This window comes from Electrona antarctica, assembly GCF_951216825.1.
Source record: "Electrona antarctica genome assembly, chromosome: 5".
In the NCBI taxonomy this organism is placed as follows: Eukaryota; Metazoa; Chordata; class Actinopteri; order Myctophiformes; family Myctophidae; genus Electrona; species Electrona antarctica.
The window spans coordinates 52750877-52765528 of NC_136810.1; the positions used below are offsets into that span (position 1 = coordinate 52750877).

The 14652-nt window shown below is 41.7% G+C and overlaps 1 protein-coding gene and 1 long non-coding RNA gene across 2 annotated transcripts; both read left to right on the top strand.

The window, feature by feature from the left end:
- The first annotated feature begins 2649 nt into the window (after positions 1–2649).
- On the top strand, positions 2650–4778 carry LOC306923012. The gene is made up of 3 exons (XR_013789989.1): positions 2650–3101; positions 3640–3702; positions 4487–4778. It is a non-coding gene; the product is annotated as an uncharacterized lncRNA (long non-coding RNA).
- A 771-nt stretch (positions 4779–5549) lies between these two features.
- rlig1 (RNA 5'-phosphate and 3'-OH ligase 1) lies at positions 5550–14593 on the top strand. Its single transcript, XM_079502137.1, has 7 exons — positions 5550–5782; positions 6910–7027; positions 7751–7846; positions 7944–8060; positions 10060–10260; positions 11260–11429; positions 13718–14593. The coding sequence occupies exons 1-7, from the start codon at positions 5687–5689 to the stop codon at positions 13904–13906; spliced, it is 987 nt and encodes a 328-aa protein (XP_079358263.1). The 5' UTR covers positions 5550–5686; the 3' UTR covers positions 13907–14593.
- Positions 14594–14652: the final 59 nt, after the last annotated feature.

The window sequence follows — 14652 nt, forward strand, 5'->3', positions numbered from 1 at the left end:
TAGGCAATATAAAAAGACTAGAAAACATTTGCTTACAGTGAGGGAAAGTATAGGGCTACAGTACATCAGCTTTCACTAAAAGCCAAGGAGAAGTCTTTAGCAGGGATTTATAAATATTTATCGACTGGGCGGCTCTGATATGTAGAGGCAAGCTATTCCAGAGCCTGGGGCCAGCTGCCGCAAAGGCCCGGTCACCCTTATTTCTTCTATTGGTCGCAGGCACATTCAACGGTAGCTGATCGTGATCGGCCGACCTTAAAACTCTGGGTGGGTACTGACCATGATACTGACATGAAACAGGAGAAGGAGAAATAGTCCGCACACTGTTGTGTAGCTCCCACAGGAAATGTATTTAAGTTTAGACCCCTTATGGGTCTTCGTTCCTACTCTCACCTATGGTCATGAAGTGTACTGGGTCATTACCGAAAGAATAAGGTCGGGAATACAAGCGGCCGAAATGAGTTTCCTTCGACAGGTGGCTGGCATCTCCCTTAGAGATAGGGTGAGAAGTTAATTGAGATCATTGAGATCTTGCCTCCTGTTTAGGTGTGTGTTCTGCCACTATCACAGATCACTATCAAAGCAGCTTAGACATTGGTTTCCTGCATGCTTCCTCTTCCCATCTAATGCAGTGCTGAAGCAATTAACAGCCATCCCCTTGCTTCACTTTAGTTTTTGTTCAGATCCTGACGACTACACATTCATTTTATTATCAGAATTATCAGGAAAAACCATGGCAATGGACTGGCTCTTTGTGTTCTCACTGCTATTGTTTTTTGCAGTCAGTACACTGTCATTGCCATTATTGGACAGCGGAGACATTAAAGGTAGGATATTTTATGTATAGGTATAGATTTCACAGGAAAGATTCTCAGCAATGATTTGCATGCAGCAAATAAGTCAATGTAAGACAAGTAAGGTCAGCAAACATTGTTAGATTAGATATTTACATATTTGCTTGACAATATTAATTATATAAATTGTTAATTTGCTTGACAATATCAATTATATATATTGTTAATATGTCATCGTCAACATACGGAAATAGTCATATCATACGAATATTATGACAAAACCAAATATATGATATTTTTGTCTTGTCCAGAGGTCACTGGGGTCTTCATATATCCTGAGCCCCCTCAGGATATATTTAATGCCAGTGCAGCTGAAGATGCATGCAGATCTCAGAATGCTGCCTTAGCGACCAAAGCTCAGGTGGAAAGAGCACTTCAACATGGACTGGAGACATGCAAGTAGGCTGAGTGTGGTGGGGCAGCTAGACAGAGGAATATAAAGAATATCTCAAAATATGCATACAGTACACACACATGCAGACAAACACACACACGCACGCACGCACGCACGCACGCACACACGCACGCACGGTGAATCTCCCATGCTGTTTCCCTCTCAACCTTTAAGCCAATTGTCACATAAATATAACGTTGTTTGTTTTCCTGTCCAAACAGATATGGCTGGATAGATGAACAGATTGCCGTCGTCCCACGTATATTGGCTAACGATAAATGTGGTAAGGGCAATACTGGGTTGGTGGTCTGGAACACACCACTAACCAAAAGATTTGCTGCATTCTGCTTCCAAGCATCAGGTATATATTTATGGATAAAATCATTTCAAAATCAGTTTGACTCACTGTTACTGTATGTCATTGCTCTGTTGTTTGGTTTAATTTAGAACACAACCAAGCAAAGTGGTTAAAACTCAGCGATTAAAACCCATTTTGGGCGTGGGAACCCCTTTTGGTGTTTTAAACATTATGTTATAATTTAGCTATTGAAAAATAGCAGATATACAAGCTCATAGCGCGCCACTCTTGTAGATCTGCTCTTTTTGAAAAATCGTGAAAATATTTATTTCAGAAAACTGGAGGATTTAGAAGATTTTTTATTAATTTTGAGGTCAGGCCTAAATGGGTTAAAAAAGGTTAACAACCATGCATAAGAATTAAGAATACATATATAGAATACAAACCCTCTTATTCATAGCAATGCTGCACAGTGCACATCCATGTCAAACAAGCTTTCTCCTTTTTACCTCATCACCTGCAGACTTAAAGACGATGAACAGCGTACTGAGTCTGACCTCTACGTCAACCACTACACTGCCAGCACAGGTACATGCTTCGACAGCAGTGACTCCCCCGGTCAGTACAAAAATGAAGCCTCCAGCCTCAATACCATCAACAGCACCACCAGGCTGGAAGCTGGCTCCTGTAACCGCACCCTCACCCACCACACTGGCATCAAAACCGCCAACTGCAGCCACGTCATCCTCCATCTCTCCAATCTCACCCCCCACACTGGCATCAAAACCGTCAACTGCAGCCACGTCCTCCTCCATCTCTCCAACCTCACCCCCCACACTGGCATCAAAACCACCAACTGCAGCCACGTCATCCTCCATCTCTCCAACCTCACCCCCCACACTGGCATCAAAACCACCAACTGCAGCCACGTCATCCTCCATCTCTCCAACCTCACCCCCCACACTGGCATCAAAACCGCCAACTGCAGTCACGTCATCCTCCATCTCTCCAACCTCACCCCCCACACTGGCATCAAAACCGCCAACTGCAGCCACGTCATCCTCCATCTCTCCAACCTCACCCCCCACACTGGCATCAAAACCGTCAACTGCAGCCACGTCATCCTCCATCTCTCCAACCTCACCCCCCACACTGGCATCAAAACCGCCAACTGCAGCCACGTCATCCTCCATCTCTCCAACCTCACCCCCCACACTGGCATCAAAACCGCCAACTGCAGCCACATCATCCTCCATCTCTCCAACCTCACCCCCCACACTGGCATCAAAACCGCCAACTGCAGCCACGTCATCCTCCATCTCTCCATCCTCTCCTACAAGGGGATCTGCTTCCTCCACCACGGCACCTACTTTGCTTCCTCGCTCGCCGCTGACCTCCATCCCTGCTCGTTTCTCCTCCTCCTCCTCTTTGATTGTTCTGTCTTCCACCTCCTTGTCCCCATTCACTCCATCTCCCTCACCTCCAGTCAGCCGCAACCACACCCGAGGCTCAACGATGTTGCAGACTGTCAGCTCTGCCGACACCTCCCTGGGAGGTACAGTATGTGTTCATGTTGTCATGTGCTATATATCTGTTATTCATTCTGAATTGTTATTCCTTATTTTAATGAATACATTTTTATTTTTTACCAATTTGTATGGTAGAGTATGTTCATACAATTATTAACTATAGCACATCTGCAGTGGTTGGAGGTAGTCTTTCTCAGTCTCCGTATAGCCTGGCCCAGCCTTAGAGTATAAGGGCCCAGCCTGTGTGTGTTTTGGTCTAGAGGGGCGGGTGCCGGCCGAAACAGGTGGTGGATCCTATTCCTATAGTTCACCAATCTGAGCGAATGCGAACGAATGCAAACGAAAATAAAAGCCCATGGGTACCGAGGCTACTCTTCCAATGAGACCTTTAGATCCTATAGTGTTCGGGTAGTAGGACAATACTGTTTGACAATGTCAGTAAAGCTATTAGAAGCAGACGGCCATCCGATTTGGACACTATGATATCTCAGAAAGTAAAAGACACATTTGATAGTTTATCTCCTATGAACAGAGTGTGCACTTTATTGTATTTTATTTTCTCAGGGGTACCTAGAGCACTCATCGTTCTTGCAGTAATACTCCAGGCACTGTGTGGTACTTCAAACTGTAAGTAATTATTCCCAATGTAAGATAGAAAATATGAAATGGTGACTGGATATACATGTAGGATCATCATATTAACAAAAAAAGCATGTTTTGTCTTTTTTTGCTTTATATATTTGAGCACATCAATTTACAGTATACACATACACGTGCTTGTATCATTACATTGTAACGTTCTTGTGCTTTTTTTTAGACAAATAATAAACCACCTACATTCAATACATTCAACGAGTACAAAACAGGCTAACAGAAGCCTTTTTAAGTACTGGTGATTGCAATTTGAATTGTGCTGTGTGTGGCTGGCTAACCCCCAGATTAACCCATTAACCATATCCACAAAACCAAGCAAGTTCACATATTTGGGCGTGCATTTCCTAAAACAACCTTCAACAACCTTTACCCCCACACATTTCTCAGAAATGCTGAAAAAAATGAATGCATCCGTTTCCTGTCGCTGCCTGCTGTGCGTGATCAAAAGGGCTGATTACTTCATTTCCTATTTCCTATATCATAGTAAGAAGACATTTGAGTTTGGCACACCAGTTTCTTTGATTCTTTATACTAAAATACAAAATTACCTACAGTATGAAGGCAATCAGACAAGCAGGTGCCAGGTGAACTGGTTGGCTCTCGTATGTGGCCGGGACCTAAGCTTCTGTTAAGAAATTTCAGGTTCTTGTTTTTACAGGAATTATTGCAATTTCGTTTCACGCGCCGCACTCTGCTGTGTGTGTGTGTGTGTGTGTGTGTGTGCGCGTGTGCGTGTGTATGCGTGCGTGTTTTAAAGGAAGAATCAGGTTTTCCTACCCTGGTCTCGGAGACAGCAGAAGGATGAAACAGAGACGACATCACCGCCTCTTTGAATTCAGACAACAAAATAAACTCTTCATAGTAGCGCTAGTTTTCGCTACTAGTATATATGGGCCAGTCTGTACTGAATGTTTATTTTGACTTTGGAAATAATTGTACATACAATAGGCTACATGGCTTAACCATGCCTTCATCGGTTTTGGGGATGCTTTGATTCCATTTACGTGTGTTAATGTGGCTGTGTGTGTGGTTGTGGGTTGTAGGCCTAAGTGTGTGTGTGTGTGTGTGTGGGTGTGTGTGTGTGTGTGTGTGTGTGTGTGTGTGTGTCACTCTTTGATAGTTTTAATATTTTGAATTGAATGTACTCAATTTTCGGTTAATAAATTGTATATCCTATACATTTATTTTGGGTGTGATATATCCTGTTCCAGTGTAAAAACGAATACCGCTATTTGGGTGCTTGTATTTGTAAGTAATGTTTTTTAAAGGGTGGCGCTGAGGTGCTCTTGGGAGGAGGCAAGAGCACTGATCCTACCCATGATACTGACTAGCTCTGGTCCATAGCCTTCTACTGCTTCTACGATTCTGCCCTGAATCGTAGAAGCAGTAGAAGGCTATGGACCTCCGACCAGAGCTAGATACTGACCATGAAACTGTCATGATACTGACACTGACCATGAAACTGACCATGATGAAACTGACATGATACTGACCATGACACTGACCTGATACTGACACTGACCATGAAATTGATATGATACTGATTACTGACCATGGTGCACTGCTTACATGATACTGATATGATACACATTTTTGATTGATTAAAGTATTTAATTTAAATACTTTAGACAGAAATGTAAACAGCCCTGTGGTACTGTACAGTAAGACGGCTAAAATTATAACAAAACTGTTTTGAGGGATTGATTGATTGAATACTTTATTAACAGCAGGAAAAAAGCACAATAAAGTACAGTTCAATACAAGGTCTGCTAAACATAGCTCGAAAAAGGTAAAACACTACAATACCCATAATTCTCATCAACGACGCATGCGCACAGAGCTGAGCAGTCATCCGCAGTTTCCGCACATGGATGGAGCGAGCAGCAGATTCCAAACACAACAAACAGTCGAAGTTCGAACGTACTGCTCGTTCTTTTATTGAATACAAAACAAATATATGAAAATGCCACGTCTCGGTTCCGTCCAGGAGAAAATACCGTGTGTTTTCCAGACTGAGGTGAAAGAAGAACAGTCCAGAAAACGCGACTGCCAGGTTTGTGCGTACAGCAGCGAAACAGCAGCCATTGATCAGTGTATCTTTCATGTAGGAATCGGATTGGAGGCTTTAAGCACGATGACAACCGAAATAGAATTACAAATCGTATATTAAAACGCGTCCAAATTAGTTTTTGGATTGGTGTGCAGTGTGCACTGCCATTACTATTTGGTTTGAGGTTAGGGCAGGCACTGTCATGCCATCCTCATCCCAACCATCTCGATTTCTGCTGTCATCCGTCTGCTGTATTAAAGTCCTGCAGCTGTCGAGCATTTAAATAAATCACATGTACAGTTGACTGAAAGGTGGACTGATGGCTGAGGACGATTTATGAAAAATGTTGAGACACCACAAAAGTTAAACCAAGTCTCATCTGTTATGTTGCACTGAACAGTGAATTAGCCCTTTCTTTGCCACGGTTCTCAACATGGTCTCAGGGGTGGTCTTTGGGTCCCAGGGACATTTTATTTTATCTACTTCAACAACGTTAGAGTACAGTATTGCATCCCAGGACTCCTGGAGAGTGACTGACAACTGTGACATGATTGCGTCCTTTCTCAATTTAGTGAGTCTAAAGCCCAAACCACACCAAAGGGTCGCGTTGGGAGTCTTGGGACAAAACAGTTTATACGGTAAACCACACCAATGCAACTGATTGAGTTGCATTGGTGTGGTCTACCTTAAAATCCGTTTTGTCCCAACCCGACCCTGCAGGATGCAGCCTATTTGCATCACTGCAGTTGGGTACCAAATGGACCCCTCTGAATATTCCTTTTTAGGATAATGTGAGGATTTTTCATTATAGATTGGGTCATTGGGTTTTAGTACCCACTACCCAGTACCCACTCCCCGGTTATGATAATCTCATGAAGTGGGGCCTGTGTGGCCTAAATGCAAAACAAACTGGGGGTCCTTCAAAATTAAAAAGGTTCAGAATGTCTGCACTATGTGTGTTATGTCTGTGAACTTGCCTCGGCTGATTGATTGCATGATCTTGTTGCGATCAGTTATGCGGTGCAGACATTTATGAGACAGTCATATTGTCTGTTTGTTCCACTACATTCTTTATGTTGTACATATCATGCCTTAAATGAATGCACTTCATTATTGGTCTGTTGTCTCAGCCATTTCAGGTTGTTGCAACTGAAAATGTGAATCCTGTAGCACTGGAAGCTCACATTGACTGTGCACTTGCCACAGAAAAACTGGATGGCACGTGCTGTTATGTTTCAGATTATAAAGGTGAGTTGTTTTTTTTTAAACGACATAATTAACCGCTTGAATTTTGTTGACTGGAGTTGAGTCCCCCCCCAAAGTCTGTAATTGGTCCCCTCCATGATGTGCCATTTACGCCATATTGTCTCTTTATTGTTAATTTAATATATTAGCGCCCCTCACTTCACACAGGCGTGATTTTTCCCTTACATCGCTTTGCTGAAGATTGACGATCTACAAGTTCACAGCGCATTGTGAGCTTGTAGATCTGCTATTTCCACCTATTTGCCTATTATCACATGCCCAGAATTGTGTCTGTATAAAAACACTGTAATCTGTAAAAAACTGTAGGACAGATTTCCCAAAGGTGCCATACCCATTTCATTTTCTTTTTCAAGTATATAGCCTGTACTAGGGCTAGTGTTACATTTTTCCCAGATCATATCTAGTGTTACATTTTTCCCAGATCATATCTAACTTGAAAGAGAGGAAGCCTAAAGGTGGCCTTACACTAGCCGATAATCGGGCATTTTTGACGCTCGGGGGGTGCCCGACCGCTCAAAGCGCGATCGGGATCGGCCCGATCAACATCAAGAATGTTTGATATTTGCTCTGCCCCGCTCCGATTATCCTGTAGTGTGTGGTGCTATCAGATTTCAGATTGAAAAAAATCGGCTAGTGTAAGGCCACCTTTACTTGTTTGAAGTGAAATGAAAAATAATTGAAATTGACATGTTTTTCTGTCTCTAGGTCGACCTTACCTCTGGGCTCGACTAGACAGAAAGCCCAACAAACAAGCAGACAAGAGGTTCAAAAAGTATCAACATTCTCACAAGGGCTCTAAAGGTAATGGCAAATTAAATGAAGTTCTCTATTGGTTCTGGACTGGGCCGTTTGTAAGGTGGGCGGCAGATAACTCTAATCCTGTGTTGGTTCTTTATAGGTTTCACGTGGAACTTGGAGGAGGATTTTAAGACGGTTCCGGCAACATGGATCCCAGCTCACAGGGTCAAACATCACAACGGACACCCTCTGCCCGATGAACATGGACACACGCCAGGTCGGTAGAACACCAACCCATTTAGACCTGGGACACACATACGCTGTTATACCTTTCAAGCCGGGAACAACTCTGTGGCCCCTTTTCCACCGGTTGGTTCCCAGTGGGAACCGGTTCAGTTCTTTTTGGTTTTTAGTCCATGAACTGAACCGGTTCCAATTGGGAACCAACCTGTGGAAAAAGGGTCTGTGTGTAGTTGTTGCTATATACAGTTTATTCATTCATTAATGGGTTAAATGAATGGGTTTAATGAATGAAAAAATATTTTATTTATTTTATTTTATTAAGGGGGAGGCGATAGACTGACATATTGAGCATACGACACACAGTATGGCATCCCCCTTGTATCCACCTTCACATTCTGTAGATCCCATGATTTTTTTGTGGCCATATGTAATTGGCCACAAACTAGGACTATAGTGCTAGTAGGAGTAGGACTATAGTAAATAACAATAAAGAAATCGTCGTAAACTTTTGTAAAAAAATAATAATACATATTTAGCCACTTCGAATGCCCCCGTAATGCCCTGTAAAAATGGCAAAAATGAAAGAGCAGCAAATTAAAAAAGTTTAACTAAAAATCATGATTCACACCTGTGTGAAGTGAAGGGGGATCTTATCATCGTACATCATCATCTCATTCCGGCCAATCGGAATTTGCGTTCTCGCCTTTTTGTCTTCGATGTTTGTGTTGCGCAATGTTTGTGTTTACACGAACACTCAAAATTGTCCATTCATTGTCAATGGGATTTAATGTTTGTGTTTAGGACAAAGTTTGTGTTAGCACAAGCTGGACATAGGAGGGGCTATCGTCCCTCAACAACCTAAAACATGAACCTTGGTTGAAAAAACAAGACAATGTTGTCCTTTAACCAATCGATATGGTAGAGTAGGTTAGGTTATTACATTATAACTGCAGTGGTTGGCTCCTTAATCTTCTGTGGAGAGATTTAAACTGTGCCTGGTAGGACACCTACTGGTTAACAAGGTTACAGTTGCACTGCATCAGACTGTAGATGGATAGATATAGATGTACAGCCATATTTACATCATTGCAATTACCCCTCTCTGCTGGGAGAGGGAGACAATGTACATGAGACTTAGTTATGGATTAGGTTTTCTGTATTCGAAACAGGGTAGTGGAGAGATGGGAAGGTGAGGGCATCACAAGGCAAGGGGATCATGACATGGTTGGGAAATTGAGGTGACGTGGTCATTGGTGGTTAATCTGTATCGCTCGTGTGTCCTGCTCAGTGTGAGACGATTCCATGTTGTGCTTGTGCTGTTTTACAGTACTTTTTTTTAAAATATAGCTTGTGCACATTGTAGTCCCGTGTAGTCTATCTCTATTGCTTTTGGAGAATTTTTTATTTTATGTGATATTGATATATATAAATACATGTAGATATTTTTTGAGGCGCGATAGCTCCTCCTATGTCCAGCTTTTGGTGTATGTGCTAACAAAATCTTTGTCCTCCTACACAAACATAACATTCCATTGACAATGAATGGACAAACATTGAAGACGAAGGTGAGGACCTCATCAAACCCTGTACACTGAAGACACACTCCATAGTATGGCCAGACCTCATCAAACCCTGTACACTGAAGACACTGCCCCCGCTGCCATGGAGCTGACCTGTTATGACAATCCATAATGTTGATTTGACCACATCAAACCCTCTACACTCAAGACACGCTCCATATATGGCCAGTACAGAATTCATTCCTTGATCTGACCCCCCCCCCCCATGCCAAAGCGCCAGCAGTCTGCCGTCACCCAGGCGGATGCGTGCATGCTTCTCGCCCTCAGGGCGTCTTACTGGTGTGTATATTTCCCCCCCCATGTACACTAAATATCTTCGCTGAAAATGTTGCCCCACAGAATCAGGATGCTAGAGTTTATGTGGTGGAAAACAAAACCGTTCTGTTTGCCTGTTGAAAGCCTCACACACTGCGTTTCTGGTCTGGACTGATGGATTGTTTTGCTGTCTACTAGGTTGGATTCCAGTAGAGAAAGACAACAAACCGTACTGCTGGCATTCCTCCGTAGTGGACTATGACGCTGGTGTGGCGGTCGTTCTGAGGCCCAGCTCTGAGAACGAAGACGTGTTGTTGGAGATCGCTTTGGTTCCACTGGCTGATCTGCTGGAGCAGACGCTGGAGCTGATTGGAACCAACATCAATGGGAACCCCTATGGTAAGTGTGGTTCTCAGAGTGGGGTCGGGCGACACTCGGAACAAAGATGAGTTGACCCATTTTGACCTGAGATCAGATTCTAAAAAATGTCTTCCGCATCCTGACGGTTTTCTGAAAAAGCTATGTTTCTATGTCAGTCGTTCTTCGATTTTTCAAAAATAGCAGACCTACAAGCTCGTAGCGCGCCACTCGGTGGCGCGCTATGAGCTTGTAGATCTGCTATTTTTCAATAGCTAAAGCATAACATAACACCAAAAGGGGTTCCCGCCCAAAATGGGTTAAAATAAAAAATGTTCACTGTGAAAGAATATATCAAAGCTTTGCGCCGCATTTTCACAATTTTACCAAAAAATAGCAGATCTTCAAGTTGAGCTTGTAGATCTGCTATTTTTCAACAGCTAAAGTTAAAGAAATAATGGTTAAGATGGTTAAACACTAAAGTGATAGCAGATCTTCAAGTTGAGCTTGTAGATCTGCTATTTTTCAACAGCTAAAGTTAAAGAAATAATGGTTAAGATGGTTAAACTAAAGTGATAGTTTAACCTAAATGGGTTAAACTAGTATCAATATCATTATTGACACCCCTACAGGGGCGTGTGTGTTTGTACGCGTGTGCAGCATATGCATGTCTGTGTGTGTGAGAGAGAATGTGTGCATGTTTATGTTTATTTATTTGATATGGACATAATTGCATTGCTCATTGCACAGTTGTACAAATTGTAGATGCATCATTTACAGTGTGTTAGCACATGTGCTAATTTTCACCACTTGTCCACAGGAGACTTTTCTAAAAAATACAATTTAGTTTAAAAGAAAACACCCAATCAAATACAAAAAAATTATACATTCTAATAATATTTACAGCAAAATTACAGTACCCATTACATAATCTCAAATACGCAAGTAAACATAATCACTCAAGCTGCATGCATCTATTCTATATCAGAGTTTCTTTCCGAATTGCGTAAATTAACAAAATCTCCCTCCCCCCTCTGAGAGGAATGGGAAGTAAGAAGCAGCCCATCCATGTCCTGGTGTCTCATGGAAGTGTGTGCGTGAGAAACCCTCCGACTGTGGACTTCCATCAGTTGCGTTCGTGGTTCCAGAACAGTCCAGATGGCGGCGTAGAGGGCATCGTGTGGCACTGTAATAACGGCACTATGGTCAAGGTATATGCCTGCTGCTGGTGGCGCTCCTGTTTTGGGCATGTTATTATAGGAGACGTTTTGAAGTAGTGAAAATGTACAATATCTACCAGCAACTTCTCGCTGTTTGTCGGGCCAAATTATGTCTAGGGCAGGGGTTCTCAACCCGTGGGTCGCGACCCCTCGGGGGGTCGCCAAATTATTTTAGGGGGTCCCCAAATTATTTAAAAAAAAATAAAATAAAAGATTTAAAATAAAAAATAAAAAATCACGGTTTTTCAAAAATAGCAGACCTACAAGCTCGTAGCGCGCCACTCGGTGGCGCGCTATGAGCTTGTAGATCTGCTATTTTTCAATAGCTAAATTATAACAATGCTTAAAAATGTCTTACCAAGCCGAGGGCCACAACATTTGTATTTGGATCACAGCATATGCTCAAGTCAAAACCCAAATTGAAACTGAATCTGAGCGATTTAGCAATTGAGCAGGTAGATGAAACAAAACTACTTGGGGTTACATTAGACAGTCATCTAACATGGTCTACTCGTATTCAAAACATAACTAAGAAAAATGGGAGGGGGTTTGTCCATGATTAGGAGATGTGCTGAGTTTTTAACTCCAACATCTGCTGTCCAGGTCATCCAGGCACTAGTGATATCCCACCTTGACTATTGTCCAGTTGTGTGGTCCAATGCAGCTAAAAAGGACCTGCGTAAATTACAAATAGCCCAGAATAAGGCAGCTCGCCTTGCCCTGAACTGCAATACTAGATCTAGTACACTGTTAAATTATCAGAAGCTGTCATGGCTGTTGGTGGAGCAGAGATTAGCTGCTAGTCTGGCTGGATTTTTTAGGAACATTTGTTCAAATAAAAAAACAAAATGCTTATATAAAAATATTCATTATACCAGTGATAGACACAGACATAATACCAGACATGTTGCAATGGGTCGATTTACAGTGCCTAAGCCAAGAACTGATGCAATGAAGAATACAGTCATGTACAGGGCAATGACTTTCTGGAACTCTCTACCAGTAGCATCACAGAAATTAAGGGTAAAGGGCACTTTAAGAAAAGACTGAAGGATTTCTTATATATATGGCGAAATTGTAATTCTGTTTATGTCAATATACCAGTTAATGTAATCTAGAGTGAATGCACTAACCGTAGTTTTTTTTGTGATATCTGTAATGTTGTAATGTTTTTTTGTATGTATATTATTCTGTGAGGACCCCAGGAAGAATAGCTGTTGCCAGCTAATGGGGATCCTAAATAAACTAAACTAAACTAGCTTAAGTGGATATACAGTTGGGTGCCACCGATATTGTCCCTTATCATTTGACCCATTTAGGCCTGACCTCAATTCTAAATCCTCCAGTTTTCTGAAATAAATATTTTCACGATTTTTAAAAAATAGCAGACCTACAAGCTCGTAGCGCGCCACGAGCTTGTAAATCTGCTATTTTTCAATAGCTAAATTATAACAATGTTTAAAACACCAAAAGGGGTTCCCGCCCGAAATGGGTTAACTGTCCTTTTGCGCAGATCACGCAAACCTCAGCAAAAAGAAAAGGACAATATCGATGGCCTCCAACTGTAGTAGAGAGAAAGTTATGACATACCGGTACATTTGATCATAAAAGAAAGTTGTCTTGCCTTTTAGTAGTTATCCTGTCCTTGTTGAGTAACTGTTATGAGAAAACATGACAATAGACATCACTAAAATGTTGTGATATTATTATTATTACCCAGCACTAGATTAAGGAAAGAATATGCTATCAAAAAATTAAGCAGCACATTACTGATAAAAAAAAAATTAAATGTGAAGTCTGGCTGAATCCTGCAACTATGATCTCTATGGTATAGACTAGAAAGAAGAACAGAATGCAGAGACAATTATTTTCTCAAGCTGTCGATTGTTGCCAAATATTAGTTTTTATTGACTACCGTGCCATTTCAAATGTACATGGCTGACTCTTCGATTTTTCAAAAATAGCAGACCTACAAGCTCATAGCGCGCCACCGCCACTCGGTGGCGCGCTATGAGCTTGTAGATCTGCTATTTTTAAATAGCTAAAGCATAACATAATGTTAACACCAAAATGGGTTAACATTGGATTAGTATTACCCCAGGAAATTTGTAATAATCACGGAGGGCGTCTGTTTTTTTTTAATCCAGTGCGAATCGACCATGTCTGTAATTTGGTCTGTAATAATAATTACAGGCCCAAATTACCTACCAAACGGGTATTTCTTTCTGAACATTACAACAAACAATACATTAACATTTTGGTTCTGATGACCCTTCCAGGTTCACCGACACCACCTGGGCATCAGGTGGCCAGATGAGCACACGTCCCTGGGCAGCAGGCCTCTGGTCGTTCACGTTGAAGGGACAGTGGAGGAACACGACGGCACCAAGAAGGACCTGTTCACGTCCTTCTCCAGGCTGAACGGACGGCGCTTCAGCCGGCTGCTGGATGTTCACTTTGACTCCTAACTCCAGTCAGACTTTGAGAGCCCACCACACACACAGTCTGGCAACATTCCTTTTCCATAACCCATTTTGACCTGAGATCAGATTCTAAAAAAGCTATGTTTCTATGTCAGTTGTTCTTCGATTTTTCAAAAATAGCAGACCTACAAGCTCGTAGATCTGCTATTTTTCAATAGAAAAAGCATAACATAATGCTAACACCAAAAGGGGTTCCCGCCCAGAATGGGTTAAAGCCTCCAAGCTGCTGTGAAGTATACGGATTGTGTTTACATGGTTGGGATTTGAACATTTGCCAATTCCTCTTTGACTTTAATTGCCATACCTGGTTTTTTGCCATTAACCCATTTTGACCTGAGATCAGATTCTAAAAATGTCTGTTTGAAAATGACAGTTTTCTGAAAAAGCTATGTTTCTATGTCAGTCGTTCCATATGCGTATCATTTAATTACCCAGTAACATCGGAATGAAGTGAAGGGTCAAGACTCTATTCAATTTGGTAAGTTGGAAGTGTTTATATAGTGATGGCGTCAACTGACAAGTGACCAAATGGCTGAACTTTAAATTATGTTGCATAAAATATATTGTAAATATGGAATTCCAGATGTTATATTTGTAGGTGGACAATGAATGAACGGGAATGTAAAGAGATTTGTTTTATATATACATAAATATTTAAAAAGAGAGACAGAAGGTTGCATGAAATTGTTTTATTGGCATACAAACAAATCTTACTGTAAATATATCCTTTA

Bases quoted from the DNA above. Each gene is read 5' to 3' on its own strand.
- rlig1 (XM_079502137.1), top strand. From the start codon at position 5,687: ATGAAAATGCCACGTCTCGGTTCCGTCCAGGAGAAAATACCGTGTGTT. The intron at 5,783-6,909 runs GTTTGTGCGTAC...CTGTTGTCTCAG, and splicing joins CCAGAAAACGCGACTGCCAG to CCATTTCAGGTTGTTGCAAC. The intron at 10,261-11,259 runs GTAAGTGTGGTT...CCCCTCTGAGAG, and splicing joins CATCAATGGGAACCCCTATG to GAATGGGAAGTAAGAAGCAG.